Source organism: Acanthopagrus latus, chromosome 13 (assembly GCF_904848185.1).
Source record: "Acanthopagrus latus isolate v.2019 chromosome 13, fAcaLat1.1, whole genome shotgun sequence".
NCBI lineage: Eukaryota > Metazoa > Chordata > Actinopteri > Spariformes > Sparidae > Acanthopagrus > Acanthopagrus latus.
The window spans coordinates 8934924-8949834 of NC_051051.1; the positions used below are offsets into that span (position 1 = coordinate 8934924).

The window sequence follows — 14911 nt, forward strand, 5'->3', positions numbered from 1 at the left end:
CAGCACAGTTAGCATTCAATTATTTTACAGCAATTATTTTATGTCTTCAAAGACCTAATGACCAATATCCTCTCACTTTGTGGTCTCTACTGGTTTAGGATCAAAGTTTCCTTCTGCATCTACTGAAGCCTTTTTCTCTGTTTTTGAGGAGTAGCTGGCGTCTACATAGTCAGGAGGAATGGCTCCAGCAATGGCGCAGATGCATGGCATTGAAATTTTGAAAATCTCAGCATCAAATTTCTAGAAACACAATGACAAGTTGTTACAACATGTCCACGTACCATCTAATGTACTGAAAACGAAAAATTGACTGTGCAGTGACTCCACCTTGTGTGCCAGTGATTCAAAGATTCCCCAAAACAGTTTGCGGGTCAGATGCAGCTCTTCTTCTGATGCCACTCCAAAGTTGGCCCATCCATTAGGGAGGCAATAATATTTCCAACAGCGCTCATAGTGATTGGTCAAAAGCTGCAGGATGCAAAAAGGTTCAATTGAAAGTACAACATTAATACCATGAGAACATGTGAAAGCAAAGGGATATTTTGTTAAATATTTTTAAAAGAGTGAAAGGTTCCCTTACCTTCAGTGGCATTTTGGCATACTCATTGAGAATAGGCACATCAAACACCAGCCGTCTCAGAAGGTGCTGAAGCATGGATGGACGTAGATGTCTGAAAGAAAGATAAAATTATGACCCTGGCAGTATTAAATTACATCAAAGGTTTGCAATGATTAGACTCACTTGCACAAAGCCATGAGGCACTCTTCAATGATGTCTCTTTGGGCCTTTGTGAATGCACGACCACGAGACAGCCGGTAGATTGTGTGCAACATGGAGTCAATCATTATGGCACGGTGGTCACTGCCAGCAAAGAGTGGAGCACACTTGGTAATGAGAGGTAAAACGGCGGAACACAGGTAACGGTTCAAAGCAAGGGCCATCTCTGTGGTGCTGAAAGCAACCTGTTGAACAGAAAAATCCAACAGTAATGTCATAATCCTGCTCTGCATCTCTCTCCAAGGTCCATACAACTATATGTATACATAGCGTCAGCGGCTCACCGTGTCCAGAGAGGCAGCAGCCCTCATGTCAGGCAGAAAGCCCACCTCCAGCACATGGAGCAGGAAATCCTGGTTGTCAATACCATATACTCTGTCCAGGAACAGAACCATGGGAGCCTTGTGATCTGGCACAAAACTGGCTGACATCTTTGGTTCTATGATGCTGTTGTCTAAGAAACCATGCAAGAGAAATCATTAACAATATGCAAAACTGAACAAAAGTCAGCTAGTGAGTGAGTTGATTAAACCTTGATAACTGTGAGTTAGGATACTAACATAGTCTGTGTTGATTAAAAGAATAAACACTCATTAAAGCCAGGTAACTTAATATATTCAGTGTGTTCACCTTTTCCAAATGAAGGAATCTGAACAGGAAGGCTGATGACTCCCACCAGATCCTCAAGAGGGACCAGAGACCTCAGGATGGCCCTGATCCTCAGAGCCTCACCTTTACCAGCCTGAATCAACTGTACAGACAAAAGCTCATTTTTTATGAGGACATTTTCAACTATACTTGCTATACCTGTATCTTTCTTTCTTTATCTGAAGTCCAGTAAGGTAGCTACTAAACAGCTTACGTGCATCTCTGGAGCGCAGCGTCCCAGCAAGTCAATGAGGGCAGAGTAGAAAGACATGATGGCATTTCCTAGGTGCACCCTGTTCTCCTCATGCTGCTCCTCTCCTCCAAACCTACCAGCAAAACAAAAGTGGCTTTTTGCTACAGCAACACTTATAAAGCATTCTCTGGTGCCTCATTAAATATCATCAAAAGGCCTTCGAACCAAAGCTGAAAGCTCTTACATGGGAAAGCGTCTGTCTTTCTTGACACTAGGACCATCCCTCGCAGGGTCCTCTGATATTTTGATGGCCTCCTCTATTGCAGCCAGCAGACCATTACCACCCTCCCCTCTCAGGGCTGGACCAAAGCACTCAGGTCTGCGAATGAGGAGACGCACCACCACGTTGGCATTCTCTTCCACACTCTCTCCTACAGGAGGGAAGGAGAACCGTATTAACTGTTATTAACAATGGAGAAAACTTTAACAAAAAGGGTAATGTAATTAAATATTGCTTTAAGTAGCAAATTAAAAATCAGACCATTTACAAATACGGCAAAGCGAAGAAAGTCAAGGTATTTCTCGCCGCCACAAGGATTCCAGCCGATGTCAGGGTAGCCTTTAGACAGCAGCATTGGACAGCTCTGAAGTCCACATCCAGCTAAATATTTCACCACCTGGAAAGATATCAGTTTACTTAAGTGATAACGAATTTAGAAAAAAAGGCATTTTTGTGTACATTCATTGAATTTTACCATTTCTAGGTCCTGCTCTTGAAGGGCCAATGCCAGCTCATTGTTGTCAATACAAGAGGCCGCAGCCACGTCCAAAGGTGTAGAGCCCCGCATTCCTAGAGAATAACAATAGAATGTCCAGTTTCATCACATTTCACATGTGAATAAATCATGAAAATTGTGCTGGAACTTGATAAAAGACAATCACCAAGGCCGATGCCACTGTTCTGGAGAAGGTAGCTGAGGTGGTCAAACATAGAGCGCTGATTCTGACGACTAATGCGACAGAAATAGCAGAGAAAACGGCAGCAGTTTGTCACCACTCGAGGGAATCTGATCTCCTGTTGGAAGAAAGCAAGTTACATATAATGTCTGTCTCAATACTAATCTAGTGCCAGTCAAATGCGTCTATTACCTGGTGGTAATATAAAGCAAGGTCTACCTTGCAGTTGACTAGAAGGAAAAATATACCTTTGAGTCCCCACCGCCAAGTACATTAACCATGACCTCCATGACAGTTTCATGCATGCCCAGAGCTCGCATCAAGTTGGGGTGCTGATAGAAAACTTTATTACTCATGATGTTCCTAAAGAAAGACAAAAAAAATATTGTTAAAGTTTAATTTCATCCTCATGTAACTACTTGTAGCCAAGAACTTCAGAATACTGCAAATCTTACCCAATGCTTTGAATCATAAGCCTCTCCTCTTCTGGACCCATCTGAACAATAAGCAGTGAGCGGATCTGACCCAAACACTCCAGAAGGTCCATAGTGTCATGAATTGACACTTGGTTGATGGTGTAGGCCTTGGGAAGGGCACGCATGAGCTCACCCAGCCCATCGTACTGCCTGTGAAGAAGGCTGAACATCATACGAACAAGTTCGGGGTTCTGGATAAATGATTCCTGGGCCCAGTGGATCATAGTGTGTGAAATCAGCTCCTGAAGTGTGCCTGGTAAGCAGTACAAAGTAAAAAGAGTTACACAAATGTAAAAATGTACTTTGTATCATGCTTAAGTGATAACAGGAGATTTTCCATATGCGGTGCCAAAAACTAAATTTACTTGCTAAGTGTCCAAGAATAAAACACATGACCAAATAAATCCTCTATTTATAATTCACTTTCTTGAAAATAAAAGACGTTTTATTGGAGTTGGAGAGGCTCACTTGGTTTTTTGTCTTCCTGAGGCTCAGGCTCCACCTCTACCTTCTTCTCACGGAAAGTTTTCACCTTTTCCAACAAACGGCGCAGTCGCCCACGGACAGAATTATCCACTTCTTCCTCTTGTTCCTCTTCTTCAATATGAACACCTGAGAGTGAAGTGTTTAATTAAGATACCGTAACTTTTATTCAAAGCTGCCATCCTCAGTGTCAATTCAAAATGTTTGCTTCAGTAGACTTGATACTCTGAATGAAGACTTACCGCAGTGTGCAAGCAGAGCATTATGAAAAACCAGCATAGCGTCGCGGACTTCATCAGGAACGGCACACTCCTCATCCTCTGCGCAGTTCTTAAAGTTCATGAGCATGTTGACCTACACAACAGCAAGTATGCTCATTTCATTACATTTTTGGAAGGCAAAATGGCTAATCTAATTTTGAAAAAATTTACAATATAAACTCTGTGACTTAATGACAGGAAATGGTATTTGTACTCCGTACCTGCTCCTGTGGTGGGGAGCGAAACTCGCGTGTCTTGCGGGCCGTCTCGGCTGCACTCATGGTGAAGGCCAGCATAAGTTCATTGTAGCGCTGCCTCTGGTTGGACTGTATCTGGCTGACAAACTGGTCTGAAAAGGCTGTGATGGCCTCGACTCTGTGACGTAGCTCACAGTCACAGAAATACTGCAGTAGAGTACACATCTAAAGGACAAGAGGAAAAGTGAATCATTAATATTACAATAACAGTGTCACTGGAAAGAAGTGTTTAATTATACTGTATATCCTAGGAGGACCAGTCATACCTGCAGTTTCACAGACTCTGGTAGCTTCATCTGGAAAAGTCCTTGCTCTAGCTGCTCTTCTTTAGTCTCACCAGCTGTCTCTGTTAATTTCTCCTTCTCTGTCTCCTCAGCTCCTTTCTCGCCATTTACTGGCTCTGTCTGATCCATAATTTCTTCATGTGGTATGATGGCTTCTGCATTCTCTAATTCTTCCTCTTCCTCCATTTCTTCTTCTTCCTCTTCACCCAAGCCATCATCCTCATATTCATATTCCTCTTCCTCTTCCTCTGTAGCTTCCTGTTCTTCCTCCTTCACGGTTCCTGCTTTTGTCTGTACTTTTTGTTCCTTCTCTTCATTTGAGTTGGTGTTCTCCTCACTGAGTTCCTCTGCTTTTTTTCCACTGAAGACTACAGGCTCGAGCATCTTCAGAATGTGTGTGACATCTTCGTCATCAAACACGCCCATGATGAGGAGGGTACTGATAAGCTTCAGGATCGGAACAAAGTGAAACTCAACACTGCCTCCCACAGGGTCTCTCATGGCTTGACCTCCATCTTGCACAGCCTCTGTCAGCATGTTCAGGGCCTTGGTCTTCAGCACCTGTTAATTAAAGCAAATTTAAGATTATTAGTGGCTCAAGAGCTCCCTTAAATGGCCAAACCTGTTCAACCTCACCTGTAAGGGAATAAGTGGACTCAGTGTGTAGATGTCTTGATCCGTTCCAACAAACCCAACGGGGGAGAAATGGAGTTTGGGACGCAGGCATGTTGTGAGGCCAACTCCAGGTAAAGCATGAGATCTTTCAGTGTACAGACTGATACTGCGTGTTTGGTCTGTCATTGGAACAATGAACTCCTTGTTGGTTCCCAGACGATTCCTCTTGGCAGACTCCAGGTGCATGCTGATGAGCAGGTCGTAGAAGCCACTCCTCATTGGTCCAGGTAAGTAGGTATTCTCTATGGCATAAAACAGCTGGGATTCATCCACGTGGCTGCATAGAGCATGAGCCACTCGGTTGTTTCCCAGAGCACAAACTGAGCCGTACAGTTTCAGAGTATGATAGTGAAACTTCAGCAAGTCCATACGTTCAGAGAGCTCCAGGATGTCAATACACCTAGATAATGCAAAGGGGTTTGCATTTACTAAAAAAACAAAACACGGCAACAATTTAAAACTCCTGTGTCAGATAAATGCAGTGATGCAGCTCTGACCTGTTCTCCTCCGGGATGTGGAGGGCCATCATGTTGAGTGGCTCCTGACACTGTACCACCCAGCCCAATCTCTCACTAACACGTCCTGTCTCTGGAGCCAGGAAGTTGTTTGGCATTCGGCTCCAGATCACTGGTGTTAACATCTGGACATCCAGTCTCGGAGGGCACTGGGGGACAGGGTTCTTGCGTTCGCTTCGGAACATGGCAGCTGAGATTGGCATTATGTTCTAAAGGAAGACAGTTACACAACAGAGTTGGAAATTTGGCACTGTGAGTCTCGGTTTTGAAGATTGGTGCTGACTGAGATTTTTTGTGACTGACCCTGAGCTTGCCAAGCTCGAACTGAATCATATTCTGACTTGAAGGAAGGACAAAGACAGCTGGAAACAGTTTTGTGTTGGGCTCCACCTGCAAAAAGGGAAGTTATAGATGTTGCACTAAATTATGAGAATAAGACTGTGTAAGGAACTTTATGAATACCAGACTGAAGCTTATTTGACCTGATAAAACGTGTTGATCTCTTTTCCATTAGCAGTGAAGGTCATGAGTCCAGTGTCCAAATCAACAAGACAGCCGATCACAAAATCCTCTTGACTGACTCGGGTCTGCTGGGAGCTGCTGAACTCCCCTCCACAAACCATGTAACAGTTACTGCGTTTTATACTGAACAAGACAAACAAAAGTGTCATGATTTGATACATTTTTCAATTTGAACATTATTTTCAGTACTGAAGACTTTGGCATTGTTAAGACTACTGAGTCTTGATTTGTAAAGATAACACACCTGTCATGAATGTTGCCTTTGTCATCACCAACAGTGACTGTTACATTTCGCACTTTGTTCATGTCAAAATGAAGGTCATACTGATGATAGTCAGGTGTGATCCAGCCCACCCACACACCACCAGGCTCCTGCCCCGCAAACACTCGCACTGAATAGTAATACTGATAAAGGAAGAAGAGGGATGGGAAATAAACATTAGTGCAGGTAAAGCTGAATATGATTAATTTAACTTGAAAAATAATGTAATCAAATATTGTATGTTCGTTTATCTAATCTAAAGAAAGAAAGCTCAAATGAGCAAAGTGGAACCATCGTATGGTTGTGAATATAAAAATATAAGTCATACTGTAGTGGTGTTGAGGATGATGTCGACGTCATCCCTGTCATCTGGCACCACATCCTCCATTAAGCGGGGCATGGTGGGAACAACAGGGGGTGGAGTTATCAATGCAGCCTTCTTAGCCTTGAAAAGAAATCTGTAAAAAAAATACAGCAGCATGTTATTCCATTTGTAGCCTTCTTAATCCATACAACCTGAAAGCTGCACTTTCCATAAATCTACACAAACCCTTTCTTCTTGCTTTTCTCAGTTGAGGCATCCTTCTCATTCTCTCCATTCTTGCTGGCAGGGGTCTCTTTAGGCACAGAGGGTTCTTTCTTGTCCTCCTCCTGCTCCTTGCGAGTCGCTGACTTTTTGAGTATTTCAAAGTCAGAGTCTGGGTCCACCTCTACCACCTCATCCTCAGGGATGGTCAGAGCACGAGTGAGAAGGGTGGTCCCTGCTGGGACTTTGAAGCTCTCATGAAACTCAATTGGCATGCTGAGTCTGAAGAACAGCAGATCTGTGTTGGCGTTTTGAGAGCCGAATGTCTTGTGGGTCACTTTGAGACATGGAGCCGTTTCCACCGTCCCATCAACCCGAGACACCTAAAGCATAAATGAAAGTGGGGAAGGTGGTGGTCTGAAACTACTAACCCAACTCATAGTGGTGAGAAAGAAATATTAAATTCAAACACTGCGGCAAATGATGTACAATACCTCTACGTGTGGATGCTCAGTAGCCACATTGATGAACTGGGGAAGGCTCTTGCTGAACCACATGGTAATGTCTCTTTTCATGTTGATAGCAAAGGGTTCAAATCCCTCCTGCAGGCCACAGATGGTAAAGTAACGAAGACTGCTGACGTTCTGACCCAAGTTGATCCTGCCGACCTGTGACAGGCCCAAACTGCATACAGGTATGAAGCCTAGGGATGGTTGACACAAGCATGAGCATGCATCAGAAAAAAAACCCCAAATGTAATGATCTCCAGTGTCTTAACCTGGGAACCTCTCTTGATATCAGTTGTTGCTACACTTACCCTCTCCTATCTCGATATCCTTAAAGGCCATCTCCGAGCCTGAGTCACTGATCAGCATTTCTCCATTGAGAGTAAACATGATGTTCATCTCTGTGAGGTCAATCATACAACCAACCACATCACCAGACTGCCACTGACGACCAAACGGCTCATTTCCCACATGCCAACGTTGAGCCTGAAAAGGAAAGCTGTAAATGTTAGTGTTTGGTATTACAGAGGCTTTGAAATCCTTCAAAAGCATGTAAACTAAGTCTTGCATCCACCTTGAAGCCGTTGAAGACATATGCCAACTCATCTGCACCAAGTTCAGTGTCAGCACGAACACTAGGCCTGGCCCAGCCCACTCTCATCTCCCCGACTGTCACAGCCTCAAACTCAAAGTACCATTTCCCCTGTGTGACAGCATAAGATTTCTCTGCTCTGAATACTCTGATCTTATCTCCACGGGAGCTCCCTGGTCCATCCCCGCCTACATGAACAGAAACACAGTAATTATAGAAAAGCTTGTAGATTCCATTAAACGTCTGTAGCTTTAATCTTGAGGGACTCTAAAAAATATATATTCCTGCCATCCTGCCTGTAGATAGTTGCGCAAACTTACTGCTCTCCTGGTCAGGTGGTTCTATGTTGTAACCATAACCGATTAGAGTGCGAACAGCTGCACAGACAGTGTCTCTGTTTGTCTTCTTAGTCTTTTCATCCAGTAGGTTGTAAGGAACCAGACGGGGATTGCGCTTGTTCATTATATCCTATACAAGAAATTAATAGAAATTACAATACACTTTGATACCCATTAAGTATCTACACATATACATTATCATCATAGGGACCTCTCCATAAAACAGATGGTGTTACCTGCACAATACTGTATGTCCAGCCCTGGCGAACACGATCTCTTGCCCACACATTGTGTCCGTTTTCTGCCAGTCTCTCCACCAGAGTGTTCTGATTCGGAGTCAGTTTGACATGGTTGAGGTCCAGAGGGGCTGGCTTATATCCACTAGTCTGCATGTAACTAAAAAACAATGCTTTGAGATCAGTATGGGTCCTGGATAGTCTTTATAAGGCCATCCGCAGTGTATGTGATATAAGAAATACAGTATTTCACAGATGAAATGCATTGCGACTCACGTTTTAGGGAGCTTGGTCCTTTTCAGATTCTCCTCTGCTTTCTCATCTCCCATTCCCACATGACACCCCAGTGCCAGCAGAGTCCTTTGAAGTAAACCACATGAGGCATTAAAAATATGAAGAGAGGAAAAAGACAGTGATGTTTAAGAAAAGGAACTGACTTACTTGAGTGTCTCTCCTGACATTGCTAAATTGTAGTTCTTCTCTGGTTCAGGCAGACTCTGGAAATCTACCAGGCACGGGTGCAGCTTCTTGTTGTCATCACGGAACTTGAAAATGATTTAAAACAAGCAAAGCTTTTTTTTTAGAAAATTGTTTTTGTACATGACAATAATTTCTGTGTGAAGGATGACTTATGCTGAAAACACTCACTGGTCCAAAGGTCCAACCCTGTTCAATGCGAGTAACAGCCCACAACTCATGGCTATTTTCTGCAAGCTTCTCTCGAATACGCTCCAAATGAGGAGGAAGAACAATCTGAAAGCATAACAAATTCAGTGCAGTGTAAGACACAAAGATGAAAAAAAAGAGATAGGAATAAGAAACAGTACCTGTATAGTGTCCACAGGGCAGGGAGTGAAGGCTGTATGTGAGAGGGACTGAGTTGGACCCAAAAGGTTGCGGATGCCATCAAAATCATGCTTATACTCCTTGATTGGCTCAATCCGCAAACGGTCCCTGGGTAGCACAGCTTCATAGCATGGAGCATAGCCTGGCGGTGGGAGGAACTTGAAATCTCCATGACGCCCGCCAAGGAGAAATCGCAACCTTTCCGTTGGAGTGGAAACCTGACATTAGCCTCATATGTCATAACTGTACTTTACTTATTAACAAAACAAAACAAAACTATATATATATATATATATATATATATATAAAAAATAAGTGTCAATAAGTGTCTTACGTGATGCCTGCAGAGAAACTGACAACAGGGAAGAACAGGCCGTCCAGGTTGAAGTTCTCAAACATGCCCTGAACAGGATGCCCATTGATACGGAAGGAAATGCTGGGCACGCTCAGATCCAAACAGCAGCTGACCACGTCCTCTGCTGCCAGCACGTGCTGATTAGGTGATGCAACATGACGTGGAACACGTCCTGTGGACACATAGAGCAAATTAACTTGTGTTTGTCTATATACAAGAGTATATTACAGAGTTTTTCTGTATACCTTGTAGGCATCATGTAGCAAAATGCATGTAGAAGACAATGCAAAATATATATATACATATGTCTTTTTTTTACTTTACCTGACCAGAGATGAAGTCCATCAAATCCATAGGAGTAGAGGTCATCACCGACCCCGTTACCCCCCCAGCCTTCTCCTCCACCTGGGTAAGGACTGTAGCCCTCCGTCAGAGCCCAACCCACACGTAGGTGATATGGCTGAGCTGTAAGGAATGGCTCCACCTGGTCCACCATCACTTCAAAATACCACTTCTTATACTGAGTGGACCCTTCACAAGTTCCAAGGAAAATGTTGGGTCTCATGCTGGGAGGATTACAAAACAAATACCTGACTCAGAGCAGGTCTTTGGATAATTGGGCTTCTGCACAGAGAGCACATCATTTTCAGCCTATGCTGAAGCTCATACAAATTGACCTACCTGGTTACATAATTGATAATGTTGGTTTGAAGTAGAAGGTCACGACCTGGTAACAGATTCTCAGTGATGAGATTCTGATTTGACCTTACAGCCACCCCATTACACACACACAGAGAGCAGAGCACATCCAAGACCTGAAACAAAAGTTTAACAGGAACGCCATGAAGGTTGGTCTGGTGCTGCCATGTAGCGTCAGATCTGATATATCAGTACGTATATTTTACATATTAAAGAACATATGAGCTACAATCAGCAGACTTTTCAGGTTTTTCCAACATGCTCAGCATCTTAAATGTTCTTGACCTTATGATTACGTCCATGTTTATCCAGCAGAGAGATGATTGATTTGATGTGATTCTCCTGAATGATATTCAGCACCTCTGGACTCTCAATCAAAACACAATACAACACCTCCAAGATTCCTGTCGTAGAAAATGTGACAGTATAAAAACATATTTACATTGGCTGTATATATTTATAGGGCATAATAATACACTAAATAATGTTGCAGGAATATTATTTTCAATTGCATCATAATACTCTTATGCATGTATATTCTATTCTATGCTGTGTGAAAAATCTAAGTCAGTTTCAAATGGCAAAATATTAAACTGATGATTTATACAAGAGATCATCATTCAAAGTCCATCAGTGTTATCAATCTAACATATTTTGCCTTTTGGAGAAAAAAGCAAAAAAACAAAAACAAACAGGAAGCAAAACCTCCTGTCTTAGTTACCTGAAGATGCCTCCAAACGATCCAACTTACTGACCAGCCAGTCAAGGTTATCACAGAACAGGGCACAGTTGGCACGATTACCTCTGATCAAAGAAGCTTCACAAAGGAGGGGCAGCAGAAAAGAGTGTTAATGCATCACAGTCACAAACAAGGGGACTTGGTATCAGGAACATAAATGTTAATCTTAAACTGCCATAAATGTGTAGAACAAATCACCAAACAGTCATACCCAGCAATTCATACAGTAAATTGACTATCTCCTTCCATGATTCTGCGGCTTCTTCCCCAGCATACTCTGAGAAGTGGGCTGCTGTGTTGTAGACATTGAGCCGATCGACACAGTCCAGGACATGAGTAATCATTCCCTGATAAAAACAACAAAAATCTTACAGAGAACTGAGATACTAATATCTACTGGAAATAAATCAGCCAAAATATATTTACAACCAAACATGCATCTGTTATCAGTTTTAATGATCAGTAGACTGACTTCTTCCTGAAAGAGGTTCTGTCTGTTCTTGAGGGAGCGAAGCTTGAACTGTTTATCCTCGTGCTCCAGCTCCTCCTCTGGGGGTCGGAAGTAGAAAATTAGGTCCTGCAGGGAGAGAACCACTGAGTCCATGGGCAGAGATGGGGGGTTGGCAGATTTGTTTTTCCCACTCAGAGCATCGAGTCCTCTGGAGACACGAAAACAAAATGATGACAAAACCATAACAGGCTGGATCTAAAGAATCATGGGTATCAACAAAGATGTGTATGAAAAAACACTGTAGTTGTGCTACTTGATGAACTGGTTGAAGAGGCCTGTTGTGCTGTAAATCATTCTAGCAGCTTGAGACTCTTCGGTCTGAGATCGAGCCACTGTGAGTGCATCATCCATGTGACCTTCTTTATGGAGGATGGCCTGAAAATTTAACACAGGTGCTCTTATAACACATCTCCAGCATTTAGTAGGTAGTTTATATTTGCATCAAGAAGTGTAATTCTGCTATACCTTTCTCTTTAGAGGACCCAGACGGGCAGATTTGGCATCCACAGCAGCGTATGTAAGCCAGAGGCCTGATGAAACATGCTGTACGAAGCACATGGACTCTCCATACTTGATCTCAGGCGTGCCCATGCCTTCAACATCTCGCTTCTGAGTAACTTCAATTTTCTCCTGTGGTTTCAATAAAAACATTGAGAATTTCAAGAATCTCTATATGCTCTGAAACACAGTTGTGGCACAGCTGCCTTTCACAACAATGACCTTCGATATTCTGAAGCAGAAGGCTGACATCTTGGAATTTGCCTTCTCCGCATCCACCAACAGAAGTCCTTTTTCCTCATCCAGACAGAGGTATCTCCCTGTTGTTATGTGACGTATGCGGAAAGACTGGCCCCACTTAATGTGACCTCCACTCCAACTACGGACAGGGATAAATGAATGAGCATCAGCATACTGCAAATTCGGACGATGAAATGCAAGTAAATCAAGAATCTCACCCGATACGTAGTGGCTCAAGTCTCCATAAAGATCGAGCATGACTGCATACTGCCCCTCCTTCATAATGAGCAACTCTGAAAAAACAACAACATGCAAGTGAATGATGTGACATGTGTCAGAGAATTTAAGGTTCACAAATTGCCATCTTCTAGCCAGCCAATGGTTTAATTTATGTCATTACACATTTGACCTTATGACCGCAAGACACACTGCACCAAAGGCACGTTTTATGATGCAGGAAACATACAGAAAAAACATGTTGTATGCTTTGGGAAATGGCTGCAAGTGACAAGTGTAAAAATAAACAACCAAAATTTGTTGGTACAGTAATCTACTGGTAAATTGGTCACCTGCGCTGGTCGTCCCCTGGGTCAGCTGCTGGGATTGCCAAACACTCATCCATGTGACCATGGAACAGCCTGATCACATACCCTCCAGTCAGAAAACCTGGAGGAAAATAGTCAAACTTCTTGGAGACTGTACAGGTTTATAAACAAAACAGATGTTTATTTCCATCAGCACGATCACAGACCTTCAGCGAGCTCGCATCCAGACATCACAGGGGTCATGGTCCACAGTGTTTGCATGAAGGATGCATCTACCATCAAGTCACCACTGGCATAGGACAGATGCTGAAAAGAGTGCAGGGGGTTATACCAGTAAGATTAAATGACAAAAAATTGTCAGTTATGGTGCACTTAAATAAAGCCATCTTTACCAGGTAGCGCTCTGAAGAAACACTGACGAGAATGAGGTCATCTCCCACCCTGACCTTCTCGCCTTCAGACCTTTGTTTAGAGGCTGGATGGATGGTCCACCAGCAGGCCTCTCCTGTGGTGGATAAATAGTTTTAGAATACAGAAATCAGCATACGAGATATTGTGTTCAAAGTTCAAGGTGCACCTGTGGAGTCTTCCTGCAAGCCCACATCAAAAGCCAACTTGTCTGTCAGTGAGCGCGAAGTAGTCAAACAGCTCAAATACTGCAGCACAAAGAGAGGTATAAAAAGTTAGTGTCATGAGATGACAAACACTTCAGTGAATAAGAGAGCCACATATTTGAGTATAAATGGGCTCACCATGCTGGAGTGAGTGTGTTTCAGGAGGATGGCATGTCCATACAGCAGGGTTCGATGACCCCCACCTTGTGACGACTGGGAGAAGGGGGCAGAGGCAGAGGCAGTTTAATGTACAATGGATGAAATGAGGTTTGAAAGTTGTACTGATGAGTTTATGATATTCAGCTGCAATGCAGTTATGACAAGAACTTTCAGCATGAAGCAGTGGACAGAAATGTCTTGAGACAGTGACAACAATAAAGGCAGCGCAAACATACCCATTTGTCCAGATCCACAGCCTACGGCACGTGAGAGTGTGAAGTGAGCATGTCATGTCAAAAAGAAAAGAAGCAGCACAAAGATTCAGTTGTTGAATGACATTATACACTGCATTTGTTTACTGTATATATCCCCTGGAGAAGAGGCAACATGCGTGTCATACCTCATCCACAGAGGTGTTGGACAGCATCTCCTGTAATGCCCGTACTGACAGGGACTGCTCCAAAATGAAGCAGCAGATAGCGAGGTCTGGGGGGACATTCTGAAACACGGCATAATCATAAAACCAGGTGAACAGTAGCAATTGCAGTTCTTTAAAAATTCTACAAAATATATTAAGCACCATGTCCTTTCACTACCTGAGCGTTTGAGGTGGTCTCAAGGAAACACAGACGATTGCCAAATCCTTCACAGGACAGACACAGCTTGATCTGTTCCTTTAGAATAGATGCAGTACATTGCAGCACCACCTGATCATCCTACAAAGACAAAACAAGCCCAAAGTAAAGGAGGGCATTACCGGGAACAGCGCAATAGGACTGAATTGCAACAAAGATTTGCTAGCATAACCTCACCCAACCTGGACATAATGACATCTATTAAACTTTGTGCAGCCTCTTCTAAAGATTAAAAAGGCTGTTGACAACTTGCTGTACATATGCTGTCCTATAACACTATCTAAATCCTGTACACAGAATTTGATCAGTGGAAGTCCCCTTTAATTAATTCTGCAAAGCTTGGATTACATTATGCCTCTTAAATTTCATGGGTAAGTATTTGTGATCAACCAATGTGTTTTTTACAGGACTGACACCGATACAGAGAGTTAGCAATCAAGAAGACCAATAAAAACCACACATTTGCAATAAAAATGAAAATCTGGGAGTCAATTTTTTTAGTAGCGAGCAATGGAATGTAGCTAACTAAGTACAATTTAAGTATTTTTCTTAAGTATGATAT

At 42.9% G+C, this 14911-nt stretch overlaps 1 protein-coding gene across 1 annotated transcript in view; it reads right to left on the reverse strand.

Annotated features, from left to right (window-relative positions):
* The window catches only part of LOC119030801 (ryanodine receptor 1-like), a 49623-nt gene that overhangs the window by 29469 nt on the left and 5243 nt on the right, over positions 1 to 14911 (reverse strand). The window contains exons 4-55 of the mRNA XM_037118670.1: positions 14311 to 14430; positions 14115 to 14213; positions 13951 to 13971; positions 13694 to 13768; positions 13519 to 13597; positions 13334 to 13446; positions 13148 to 13247; positions 12966 to 13062; positions 12615 to 12689; positions 12379 to 12535; positions 12124 to 12288; positions 11912 to 12033; positions 11620 to 11806; positions 11359 to 11494; positions 11130 to 11225; positions 10694 to 10812; positions 10391 to 10524; positions 10034 to 10275; positions 9689 to 9881; positions 9336 to 9552; positions 9157 to 9261; positions 8950 to 9053; positions 8785 to 8868; positions 8509 to 8668; positions 8255 to 8402; positions 7917 to 8122; positions 7654 to 7828; positions 7331 to 7539; positions 6861 to 7219; positions 6639 to 6768; positions 6293 to 6453; positions 6009 to 6171; positions 5830 to 5916; positions 5509 to 5735; positions 4973 to 5411; positions 4319 to 4897; positions 4017 to 4217; positions 3778 to 3889; positions 3521 to 3664; positions 3032 to 3305; positions 2825 to 2939; positions 2562 to 2694; positions 2375 to 2469; positions 2161 to 2296; positions 1864 to 2050; positions 1641 to 1752; positions 1409 to 1529; positions 1063 to 1232; positions 743 to 963; positions 581 to 671; positions 328 to 468; positions 77 to 240 (exon numbers count right to left, since the gene is read on the reverse strand). Of these exons, the coding sequence (XP_036974565.1) occupies positions 77 to 240; positions 328 to 468; positions 581 to 671; positions 743 to 963; positions 1063 to 1232; positions 1409 to 1529; positions 1641 to 1752; positions 1864 to 2050; positions 2161 to 2296; positions 2375 to 2469; positions 2562 to 2694; positions 2825 to 2939; positions 3032 to 3305; positions 3521 to 3664; positions 3778 to 3889; positions 4017 to 4217; positions 4319 to 4897; positions 4973 to 5411; positions 5509 to 5735; positions 5830 to 5916; positions 6009 to 6171; positions 6293 to 6453; positions 6639 to 6768; positions 6861 to 7219; positions 7331 to 7539; positions 7654 to 7828; positions 7917 to 8122; positions 8255 to 8402; positions 8509 to 8668; positions 8785 to 8868; positions 8950 to 9053; positions 9157 to 9261; positions 9336 to 9552; positions 9689 to 9881; positions 10034 to 10275; positions 10391 to 10524; positions 10694 to 10812; positions 11130 to 11225; positions 11359 to 11494; positions 11620 to 11806; positions 11912 to 12033; positions 12124 to 12288; positions 12379 to 12535; positions 12615 to 12689; positions 12966 to 13062; positions 13148 to 13247; positions 13334 to 13446; positions 13519 to 13597; positions 13694 to 13768; positions 13951 to 13971; positions 14115 to 14213; positions 14311 to 14430 (8300 nt within the window). The remainder of the gene's footprint in view (positions 1 to 76; positions 241 to 327; positions 469 to 580; positions 672 to 742; positions 964 to 1062; positions 1233 to 1408; positions 1530 to 1640; positions 1753 to 1863; positions 2051 to 2160; positions 2297 to 2374; positions 2470 to 2561; positions 2695 to 2824; positions 2940 to 3031; positions 3306 to 3520; positions 3665 to 3777; positions 3890 to 4016; positions 4218 to 4318; positions 4898 to 4972; positions 5412 to 5508; positions 5736 to 5829; positions 5917 to 6008; positions 6172 to 6292; positions 6454 to 6638; positions 6769 to 6860; positions 7220 to 7330; positions 7540 to 7653; positions 7829 to 7916; positions 8123 to 8254; positions 8403 to 8508; positions 8669 to 8784; positions 8869 to 8949; positions 9054 to 9156; positions 9262 to 9335; positions 9553 to 9688; positions 9882 to 10033; positions 10276 to 10390; positions 10525 to 10693; positions 10813 to 11129; positions 11226 to 11358; positions 11495 to 11619; positions 11807 to 11911; positions 12034 to 12123; positions 12289 to 12378; positions 12536 to 12614; positions 12690 to 12965; positions 13063 to 13147; positions 13248 to 13333; positions 13447 to 13518; positions 13598 to 13693; positions 13769 to 13950; positions 13972 to 14114; positions 14214 to 14310; positions 14431 to 14911) is intronic.